Source organism: Epinephelus moara, unplaced genomic scaffold, assembly GCF_006386435.1.
Source record: "Epinephelus moara isolate mb unplaced genomic scaffold, YSFRI_EMoa_1.0 scaffold321, whole genome shotgun sequence".
Lineage (NCBI taxonomy): Eukaryota > Metazoa > Chordata > Actinopteri > Perciformes > Serranidae > Epinephelus > Epinephelus moara.
The window spans coordinates 1-12,042 of NW_026080883.1; the positions used below are offsets into that span (position 1 = coordinate 1).

Here is a 12,042-nt window from a genome sequence, read left to right on the forward strand (position 1 = left end):
TGAGTGAGGGTAGAATGAAGCGTGAGATGGATCGGCAGTTTGGTGTGGCGTCTGTAGTGATGCAGGCGCTGTGCCAGACAGTCGTGGTGAAGAGGGAGCTGAGGTGGAAGGCGATGCTTTCGATTTACTGGTCCATCTACGCCCCAACCCTCACCTGTGGTCATGAGCTCTGGGTAGTGACTGAAAGAATGAGATCGTAGATACAAGCAGCTGAAATGAGTTTCCTCTGTAGGGTGTCTGGGCTCAACCTTAGAGATAGGGGGAGGAGCTGGGACATGTGGAGGGAGCTCGGAGTAGAGCTGCTGCTCCTTTGCGTCGAAAGGCTTCAGTTAAGGTGGTTCAACATCTAATCAGGATCCTCCTGGGCGCCTCCCATTAGACGTGTTCCAGGCACGTCCCACTAGTAGGAGGCCCCGGGGCAGACCCAGAACACACTGGAGGGATTACATATCTCATCTGGCCTGGGAACACCTCAGGGTCCCCCAGGAGGAGCTGGAAAGCGTTGCTGTGGAGAGGGACGTCTGGGGTGCTTTGCTTGGCCTGCTGCGCATGCATCTCCACCAGCAATAACAAACAAGGCAACACCAGGGTCTAGTTTTAGATGTTTTGTTTAAGGATTTTAAACAGGGTATGGAAGATATCTTGTGTGTTTTCTCCCCGCCCGATCCCGCGGCCTGGAGGGGGCTGGGTACTCTGCTCAGGTCGGTGAGGGCTGGTTACATATGAACAGCTGTCACTTATGGTTGCAACACTAATTAACACAAAAATACAAACATTTATCACGTTGTGTGTCATGTTTTAAAGTAAAGAAGCTTACCTAACTTGGTTGTGATTGGCCGGTGAGCCCACACCCTCTCATCCTGTGTGACCGGTACACAGAGAGGGACCATAAAGAGACAAACTTTAAACACACTGATCAGGAGAGGCGCCTCTAATTTTGTTATATTCCAACAGTTCCCGCGACCTGCTGATTGCTTTTTGACCGCCTGCTCCCACTTGCAGCAAAGTTAACGCCGCCCCCTCCCACATGATTTGAGTCGGGGATCCCAGTGCAGCTCTTTAGCTAGTAGACTTCAATATGGAATAACCTGAAAGATTGTAAGCAGCAGGTTTTGTTGGAGGGAGGGTCGATGCTTCTCACCACAGATTGGCCCTCTGTGTACCTGAATCATTCATAGGGGAAGACAAGTTGTTTTCATTGCAGTGTGGGTTTATTTTTAGGAGCATCTGCGACTACAAAGGCATTGCAGAGGAATTGTAGCAGTGCTGTGTGTTGCTTTCAGCTCATATCAAGGCCGTGACAACCCGTTGACTCAGAGGAAAACTTCTTTGATCAGTGCTCTGTCAGATGCTGCTTACAAACACATGAAGCGTAAGCGCAGTTTTAAAGCACAGAGATGCCACGCTGTGTAGACAAACAAGACGCCCTGTGTATTGAGTTGGTAAATTAATGAACGTCTCCATGAGGATATGAGAATAAGGTTAGTTTGTAATTTCCTGGTTAACAGATCCTGCTCCTCTCCTCCTCTCCTCTCCTGTAGCTGTGCGACAGCGTACATCCTGCTGGCGGAGGAAGAAGCTACAACCATCATGGAGGCTGAACGTTTGTTTAAACAGGCGCTAAAAGCTGGAGAGGGCTGTTACCGCCGCAGCCAACAGCTCCAACATCACGGTACACAGTATGAAGCCCAGCACAGTGAGTATGAGCGGGTGGAAACTGGTCCATCACATAATTGTCTTTATATGACCAGTAAAAGAGGTCTGCATGTGTGACATCATGTGTGTGTGTGTCCCTCCACCAGGAAGAGACACCAACGTATTGGTGTACATAAAAAGAAGACTGGCCATGTGCTCCAGAAAGCTCGGCCGAACACGAGAAGCAGTTAAAATGATGAGAGATGTAAGTACACAGTCTGCCAGCAGAACACACACACACACACACACACACACACACACACACACACACACACACACGACTGACAGGAGGTTGTTCTTTGATTCCTGACGACATGAGATCAGTTTGATTACAGCTGTCAGGAGACTGAACTCCACACGTCCAACACTCACTCACATTACAAGGCTTTAACTAGACAGCGTTGTGTAACTGTATAATAATGACCCAAAGCTGTTGTCTGCTGACTGTGCATGTGTCGCCCCCTGTCCGGTATTACATGTAACAACAGTTGTGTGTTTTCCAGTTAATGAAGGAGTTCCCTCTCCTCAGTATGTTCAACATCCACGAGAACCTGCTGGAGTCGCTACTAGAGCTCCAGAACTACGCCGACGTCCAGGCCGTTCTGGCCAAGTACGACGGTGAGGGACTCGAACAGACAGCACCACGATTTTATCTATGTTCACATAGAGATTAAAAACCCAGTTTATATACAGTATAATGATGGCAAAGTACTTGATGTCTTATGTGGTGTGCCCACTCAAATGTTCATTAATGCTGTAAAACTACTTTATAGTTTTTTTTTTTTTTTTGGCAGACAGATTTATGTTTTTTTTTTAAACTAATAAATGTATGTAATATTACAAACCTGTACTTCCATAGCCAGGGAAGCCGATAACTGCTGTGCTTGCTATTATTTTTTTAATGCCGTTAACTCCAGATCACGAGTTGATTATTTTGTTACCCTGTGAAAACGAGCTGTTATCTCGAGAACAAGATAACCAACCCGTTATCATGAGACGACAAAGGTTGTTTCCTCTTCTTACTTATGAGTCATTTCAGATTTATATTTATAATTAAAGACAACAAACACTGACCGAAGTACAAATGAAAAAATCCCAGATCAGGTGGCGATATGACAACTGTAGCAGCTGATGAAAACTACACATCAATGGTAAATGGACTGCACTTGTATAGCGTCTTTCTAGTCTTCCAACTTCTCAAAGCACTTTTTACACTACGAGTCACACTCAGCTATTCACACACACATTCATACACTGGTGGCCGAGGCTACCGCACAAGGTGCCACCTGCTACTCAGTTTTTAACACACACACACACACACACACACACACACACACACACACACACACACACCGAAGGAAGCCATCAGGAGCAATTTAGGGTTCAGTATCTTGCTCAAGGATACTTCGACATGCAGACTGGAGGAGCCGGGGATTGAACCCTTGATATTCCAATAGTGGACGATAGGGCTGCAAAGATTAGTCGACTAATCGATGACTTATCGACTATTAACATAATCGGTGACTATTTTAGTAGTCGACTAATCAGTTTGAATCATAGAAAAGTACTATAAAAGTACCCCAAAATACTCTTACTGCAGCTTCTTACGTTCAAATATTTGCAGCTTTACACACTCTCCCGTGATGGTGAACTAAAACCCTTTGGCGTGAGTATGAAACAAGACATTAGATGACATAATTTTGGGGTTTGGGAGAGACAGACCGACATTTTTCAACGTTTTAACATATTTTTTCGATAAAATGATTAGTCGGCTAATCGAAGAAATAATCGTCAGATTAGTCGACAATGAAAATAATCGTTAGTTGCAGCCCCAGTGGACAACCCACACTCCATTCTGAGCCACAGCTGCCTCAAAGGGTTTATCAAGGGTTTACATCATCTCTCTCAACCCGACTGACAGTTCCTTCCAATCAGAGCAGCCTCTTCCCATTTTTATTCTGACTCTATTACTCTGATTATTAGTGGATTAACAGTTCTCTGTAATTATCCCGCTGTCTCAATTAAGCAAAAGTTGTTTTCTGGTGTTTAATTATTTTTTTATCTCAAGATAATAAAATGATTGACTCTTGATCTTGAGATAATGGCATTAAGATTTTTTTGTGGGTTTTTGGCTTTATGAGACAGGACAGATTAAGTATGAATGGCAGCAGGGGGACATTGCCTTTGTACATGGGATGCCGGCTCTACCACCCCAGGATAATGGCATTAAAAAATAATTGCAAGCACGGCTGTCCATGGCTTCCTTACACAGCAATGTTTGTTTTTTACTTACTTGAGTTAATTTGGCAGAAAAATAGCTCTTAAATTCACTTGAATTGGCAAAATAAACATGAAATTTAATAGATTTACTTTGTGAAACTGTTCGCAGTGATGATGTTAATAAATATGTAGGATTTAGTAAGAGTGCAGCAGACATTGTAAACCAACCTACATAAAGATATACAACATTGATCTGTCAGGATGTAACACAACACTGGTAAAGCTGTAACAGTGTCTTTGATTCATCCATGTTAATGTTATATAGAATATCTCAGCCTCAGTGTTGGAGTCGTGTTTACATCAGTGAAAAAAGAATTAAGATCAAACTTAACTGTTGGACGAGTGAAAAATAAGACTTGATAACACCCCCGAAGCGATGAAACCCAAACTCATTATCTTTGTTCACAAACCCCTCGAGGCGGCTGCAGTGTGACATGTCTGCTTTGTGTCTCCTCCACAGATATTAGCTTACCCAAATCTGCAACAATATGCTACACAGCAGCCTTGCTCAAAGCCAGGGCGGTATCGGACAAGTGAGTATCGCTTTTCTTCTGCTACATACCTGCTCTGCTATTTAAGAGTTTAACATGACCCCGGAGCTGCTCAGTGTGAATGAGAGAGGAGCTGGTTTAGTGACAGTGGGTGAGCAGTTATTCAGCTCTATGATACAGAGCTGCCTGGAGGGTCGATCACTGTGACTGAGTGTTTCTGTCAGTGTGCTGCTGTCAACCAGAGGGACAGGGTTATTTATGACTGTAAAACATATCATAATGGTGCACACATTAAACCACAGAAAGAGCCTTTATTTAATCTGTGTACCCATTTAAACATACTCGTATGTGCACACACAAAACATTCATATTAGCTGTTTGTAGCTTTATCTTTTTTCTCCCATTGATTATTTTTAATGTTCATTTTAGTGTCAAAAGTGGTCTGAGAACTAGCGATGTTTGCAATAAAAAACACAGTAAATTGATCATGTTGAATTCTCCATTATCAGGATGATCATGAATATAATGTCCAGCAGCACCGAAAGAGACTGCTGGGCAACAACCAATAAAAGAAAATCAGGCTACACACACACCAAATTCAAAAACACAAAAGGTCTTAATCAAGTATCGTCATATTTCATATAAAAAGATACAACTCCAGTTTCAAAAAACTGATAAACTTCATTGTTTAATGTGAATATACACTCACTCACTCACTCACTCACTCACTCACTCACTCACTCACTCACAAATTTGATGCCTGTAACACATTAAAATAAAGTTGGAACAGGAGCCTGTTCACCGCTGTGTGACATCACCTTTTCTTTTAACGACACTCAGAATGTGTTTGGGAGCACGATAAAGTCTGAACTGTCATTGGTAGAAGCAGCGATGTGTTTACTGACAGTGGTTTTCCACAGTGTTCCTCAGCCCATGTAGTAAAGGTCACGGGCATTCAGTGTTAGTTTTCAGCCATTTCTCCAGAGCCTCTACATTTTTTTTATATTTTAGATTGTAGATGGTGAAATCCTAAATTTCTGCCATCGTGCATTAAAAAATGTTCTTAAACTGTCGGACTATTCGCCCACACAGTAATCACAATGTGACCGTCCATACTTGTGAACGACTGAGCCTTTTGAGGACGTCTCTTTCATACCCAATAATGACACTTTAATCTGTTACCTGTGAAGTGTCCCAGGTGTATTTTGAGCGTTCCACAACTTTCCCGGTCTTTTGTTGCCTCTGTCCCAACTTTTTTGGGACGTGTTGCAGCATCAAATTCAGTGTTAATAAAAAATAAAAAAAAGTATCAGTTTGAACATTAAATATCTTGTTTCACACTGTTATCTGGTAAATATAGGTAAAAAAAACCCAAATGCATTGTGTTTTTATTTGTGTTTTACACAGTGTCCTAAGTTTTATGGAGTTAGGGATCATTTCAAACAGTTGAAAAGCCTCACTTTGTAAGATTGTTTCGATTGTTCGTCACTAAAAAGAATGTTCACTTAAAAAGATGTGTGTGTTTTGTGTCTGTCATGAAATAAAAATATTTGTTTCTTACAAAATGTGAGATAAAGTGATCCCTACGGAGTCCCCAAGGGGACATGTGTGGGAGAGAAAAAAGATGGGAAAAAATAGATGAAAAGATAAATTCTTCTGCATTCTCCTGATAAATATTTTGAGCCTTGTCGTGCACCTCGTGCAGCAGCACAACATGCAGACCGCTCAGTGAAGGTGAATTTAGTCTGGATCAGCAGGTGTGGTGAAGTTCAGTATTCTCAGTCAGACACATCACCGCTCTCACAGCTCTGAAACAGCTGTGCCATCGTTAAACGCGATAACAACCTCAGCTCAGAAATCTTTACCTGAGGGAACGTCTGGATGGTTCAGAGCGTCACGACACGAACACACGTCACCACAAATCTACACCCAAAGACAGGTGGAGTATTCCAGCAATAACTCTAATGGATCTCACCTCATACCGTTGCATGGTTTAACAGATAATGTTACACAGTGTTTACACTGCGACGTGTTTCAAGGATAAAACGGTGGTCTTTGATCAGGCCCAGTCAAACCAACAGATGGTGCAGCACTTTCGAGAGTGGGATTGTTGTCAGTGAGGATTGGAAAGAAAGCTTCCACATGTCCTGAGCATCACTTCACAATCATTTTGGCCAGGATAGCTGTGACATGAAAGTTTCATATCATCCTATTCCTGATTATAATCCACCTGTGTCCCTTTTCTGTTCATTATTAAATCCACGATCTCCAGCCTGAAACAGTCAAAGTATCTGTTGGTGATGTACTCGAGTTTTCTGCTGCTCTGATCCTCACATGTTAATCCAAGTGTTCTTTAAACCTTCACTTCATTTTATTTATATTATTTATGTGAGTATCAGACGCTCTTCACATGTCAGAGATGTGTGTGATGTTCTGATACACAGCAGCTGGTTAGTGACGTTAGAGTCGTCTTTATTCACCACTGTGGGAGTTGTTTTCAAAATGACTTTGTTCATATAGTGATGTACAATCCCATGTGAGATCACTGACAGGAGTATTTGTGTGTGTGTGTGTCTGTGTGTGTCTGTGTGTCTGTGTGTCTGTGTGTGTGTGTGTAGATTTTCTCCAGAAGCAGCATCCAGGCGAGGGCTGAGCACAGCAGAGATGAACGCAGTAGAAGCCATCCACAGAGCGGTGGAGTTCAACCCTCACGTCCCTAAAGTGAGACTCATAAATACTGACAGTGCACACACACACACACACACACACACACACACACACACACACACACTACAGCTGCTGAGGTCATACTGTGATCACAGGCTCAGCTTCCTGTCAGTGAAGGTGTTAAACTGTTTACGTAAAACATGATTGGCTGTGGTTGAGTTCCGACATGAATGTGTTTCTGTCAACAGCAGACACACACTCACACTGGGTTTAAATAAACACATTAGATAATTAGTCACTTTTGATAAAGAGAACTTTGATTGTCAACCAACATGCATGATGTAAACTGAGCAGGACGTGTTATTTAACAGAGACTTCAAACACATCATACAGTGATACAGATATATGAGTGATAAGCTACACTCTGCCATGTTGATGTGTGGTCAAGGTTTTAGTTCATGGTGAGAGAAACGATCTTTTCTTAAACCTGTTGTGATAATATTTTAAACGATGGCGTGTTGATACACGAAACTCTAAAACTATTAAATGTTCAGAACGACAGCAGCTCAGAAATAATAAAGTCTGTCGGCTGCTGTTTATCAGTTCAGTCGGTTCTTAAATTCACAATAAAACTGAGCTAATACACGTCATCTACTTTGAACATGATGTTAAACTCACACTTGTGCTGCTCTATTCATGAAATTAATCCATCTGACTATTTCATAATGTGAATCACTGTCAATATAGAAACAGAAAAATAGAGAAATAAAAAGCAGCAAAGTGAATTTAATGTGAATCAGGATCTGGTTTGGTTTGAGTTATTCTGACTTCAGACTACATGATCAGCCCGATTAAAGCCCAACGCAGAGTCGTATGGTGTCTGCTAAATTCGTTGATGAGTGTCGCACGCAATAATCCATCGTTTCATCTCGTGTAGTGTGTTATAGTAGACGACAACTGACGCCACATCTGGGACCCCTCATGATGTCCTGACAGAAAGTCTGCCATGTTTGATTTTCTTTTTGTTGTTCACAACTTCTCCCGTCACAGCCGTCACTTTGACCAATAGGAACACAGAGTGATCTGCTGCCATGGAAACTGCAGAACAACAGCCCAGCCTTTTAGATATTTCCTGTAGGGACGTTAGCACACAGAGTAAACAGGAAACAGCAGAGGCACTTTATCAACCCACTGAGTACTGCCATTAGCATCAAGCTAGCAAAGAATGTTCTTTCTTCATAATGGATATAAAGGAATAAAATTCAGAGTGTCTGGGCCTTGACTCAGCACAACTGCAGAGGCTACCAGCTGCATCTCAACACACGTCATTAGAAACAGGCCTTTGTTTCTCATTCTGTTTTTAGTTTTAATCCTGTTAAAGTTAATGTGTCATGCCGTCATTTAAAACTCAACACTTCCTGTATCTGTTTCAAATTAAAAGCCCCCTATCATTTCAGCTGAGAGAAGCCCTTCATTTCCTGAAAAGGCTTTTATTGTGAAACATTTGCAGGAACTTGTTCTGGAGGATTCAGTGACTGTTATTGTTTCAATAACTTCAAATGTAGCTCCGCCCATCTGGTGACACTTTTTTGTAATAAGAATAACACCTAGGCTGATACATGAACAGACACAGTGACTGAAATAATAATAAAAGTAATTATAAAAATAGGACAAAAATAATCCAATGACATCATGACACATCGTGAAAGACGACCAGTGAGGTTTGGTTGTGGACCAACGTGTAGTGTGTCAGGTCTGATGGCAAGATTTGCCTAATGTGACATAGTGACTGTAGGAACAGACAAAAATGTTGTGTAGTCTGAACCTGACATTAAAGTTTACAGATGATGAACTCCAGTCAGACTGACGTGTCTCAGAGACGACTGCTGTTGGTTTGATTAATCAGGTTCTTAGCGGCCATTTAGATGCAGTTTCTTTTCTACACGCATTTTATTTACCATTTGTGTCAAATTCAGATAAACTGCTGTCACCTGATCATCTGTCTCTCCTCCTCCTCCTCCTCCTCCTCCTCAGTATCTGCTGGAGATGAAGAGTCTGATTCTTCCTCCAGAACACATCCTGAAGAGAGGAGACAGCGAGGCCATCGCCTACGCTTTCTTCCACCTGCAGCACTGGAAAAGGGTCGAGGGGGCGCTCAACCTGCTGCACTGCACCTGGGAGGGCAGTGAGTACACACACACACACACACACACACACACACACTGGCCACATGGTAATTCACAGTTAATTATTGAAGAGGTAATTAGCCGCCTGCAGCCCTTTGTTAATTAAACCTTTGTGTTTTTGTGTGTTTGCAGCATTCAGAATGATCCCGTATCCTCTGGAGAAGGGTCACCTGTTCTATCCATATCCCATCTGCACAGAGACGGCCGACAGAGAGCTGCTACCCAGTAAGACACGCCCTGACACACACACACATTCATACATATACAGTACAAGGCAAAAAGTATGGTCTGAAAATTTCAGTTAAAAAAATCTATTTTTACATGTTACTGTAGATCCTCCTGTTTGTTAGCAGGACTGTTTAGTTAAAAGTTAAAACAGTGATAAAAACTGGAGTTTAGTCTTGATGGATAAATCATGTGTACTGGAGTGTGTGTTATTATAGAATGACTGCCGCAGCATTATTCACATAGACGTGTTTAGTGTGTAGTAGAATCTACAGTTTGTTGACGGTGGGTTTGATTTGATTCTTTGGGACAAAGTGTGATGTCTTGTCAGTATTTATGAGGCTGATGTAGATTTAGTCATTTCATTTAAAATAATTATGCTAATTTTATGTCTGGCACAAAATCGACTGGTTGAATTTGTCATTAATAATTGTGATGATGAGACAAATTCCTTCCTTAGTCCTGAGCACTGGTGTGTATGTGTGTGTGTGTGTGTGTGATGTGTGTGTCGTCGTGCTGTCTGCTCAGCAGCTCGTCTGTCTTCACACACAAACCTTCACTTGATTAAGTTGGCTCTCAGCCACCAGCAGCAACACACTGGCCTGTGTGTGTGTGTGTGTGTGTGTGTGTGTGTGTGTATTTGCAGTATAAACGTCTCTCTCTGCGGACAGTCATGTTTGTTAAAGACAGAAAACATTGTGTTTTAACTGATTCTAAATTCCAGCCTTATTAAACCCGTCTGACACACATATATGACGCAGAGCTAACAGCTGCAGCAGCAGTGTGTTTCCTCCCATACAGGAGCAGTATGTTCACACACCATATGTTTGAATGTATGTTAGCAGTAACCTGATCAGACACGTCTGTCTGCGTACGACCACACTGAGTCCTCCTTTTCACAGCAGAGGGAGTCTGTCGTTCAGTTGTATCGAAACAATCTCAAGTTTACTTTTCCCCCGAACATTTTTTTTAACTTTACCTTACTGGAAGAAGGCCCGCCTCTCAAATCATCCAATTGGACAATGGGGGAAAAAGCAGAGATGACGTGGGGCGATTTTCTGCTCTGAGTTGAAGTTTTTTTCCACCTCGAGGAGTTCAGAGCGCTCCAGCAAAAACTCCAGGCGCTTAGACCGCAGAAACATGACGCATGTAGCAACAAAAACAGCGAGCAAAAAGCTTAATTTATATTAAGAACAAGTACAAAAAGTTGCCTCCAGCTGCTAAAACACTTTGCGTGATCGGTGCTGCGTCTGTACCCAGAGTGCAGTCCGACACTTTGGAGCAATGAATAACCAAATGGTATAAATATATTTCAACAGCGCACCTAATGAACGGCCGGCCTGAAAATAGAAAATCAAATGTGGTGGCAGATGTNCTCCAGCTGCAAAAACACTTTGCGTGATCGGTGCTGCGTCTGTACCCAGAGTGCAGTCCGACACTGTGGAGCAATGAATATAAATATATTTCAACAGCGCACCTAATGAACGGCCGGCCTGAAAATAGAAAATCAAATGTGGTGGCAGATGTTTTATTGGTGGTGGTCCTGACATTTCACTGGTGTACACTCTGTAAAGACAACATTTCCATGCAGCAGCTGCAGCAGCACAGCTAATCTGTTGACATGCTGTGTTTCCCTCTGCTGTTGATGGCCAGCTTTGGACTTGTCCTGTAACGTTATCCCCTCCACAAGCAGTTGCCATCTTTCTCAGCTCAGCTGCCTGTTTTACCAGTAGAGACTGACCTCTGGTGGCGCGTGATATGTACTGCAAGACATCGCCTCAACACAGCATCTTATTATCAGGTTACTGGAAAGTGGAGCATCTGTATTTTTGATGGTGTTAAAACTCACTTTCAAAATATCCTGGTATAGTGTAACACTTGCCCCGTTGCAATTTAGCTCCAGATTTAGACTCCGCAGGATTGTCGGTTACTATTTGTAAAGATGCTCGTCAGTGACAGTAAAAGCTCAGATTCTCTTCTGTTGCGTTTCGTCTCTCTATATTTGTGTTTTTCTGGAGTTGTGTCTTTGATGCCTGCTGTGTACAGTCTGGCATTTGGTCACTACCTTTTTATAAAGTCCCGAACTCACCTGAGTGCCATGAGATACATGCCCATAAACAAACAAACAAACAAACAAAAAAAAAAACTACCTCACCTGCAGACATAAAGTACATTTTGAAAAGTCTGTGATGTTAATGTCTAAACTAACTTTATCTTTCTGTGTGTGTGTGTTTGTGTTTGTGTGTGTGTGTGTTTGTCCCACGTGGAAGCAGTGTTTCACGAGGTGTCAGTCTACCCTAAGAAGGAGCTGCCCTTCTTCATCCTCTTCACAGCCGGTCTCTGCTCCTTCACCGCCATGCTGGCTCTGCTCACACACCAGTTCCCTGAACTCATGGGAGTGTTTGCTAAAGCTGTGAGTACACACACACACACACACACACACACACACACACACACACACACACACACACACACACACACACACACAGACACAGAGT

At 42.5% G+C, this 12,042-nt stretch overlaps 1 protein-coding gene across 1 annotated transcript in view; it reads left to right on the plus strand.

Moving 5' to 3' along the window:
• The first annotated feature begins 14 nt into the window (after positions 1–14).
• The window catches only part of LOC126387268 (suppressor of tumorigenicity 7 protein homolog), a 16,664-nt gene continuing 4,636 nt past the window's right edge, over positions 15–12,042 (plus strand). Inside the window, exons 1-9 of the mRNA XM_050039804.1 lie at positions 15–103; positions 1,509–1,696; positions 1,803–1,900; positions 2,199–2,313; positions 4,436–4,508; positions 7,085–7,187; positions 9,168–9,318; positions 9,452–9,544; positions 11,815–11,957. Of these exons, the coding sequence (XP_049895761.1) occupies positions 15–103; positions 1,509–1,696; positions 1,803–1,900; positions 2,199–2,313; positions 4,436–4,508; positions 7,085–7,187; positions 9,168–9,318; positions 9,452–9,544; positions 11,815–11,957 (1,053 nt within the window). The remainder of the gene's footprint in view (positions 104–1,508; positions 1,697–1,802; positions 1,901–2,198; positions 2,314–4,435; positions 4,509–7,084; positions 7,188–9,167; positions 9,319–9,451; positions 9,545–11,814; positions 11,958–12,042) is intronic.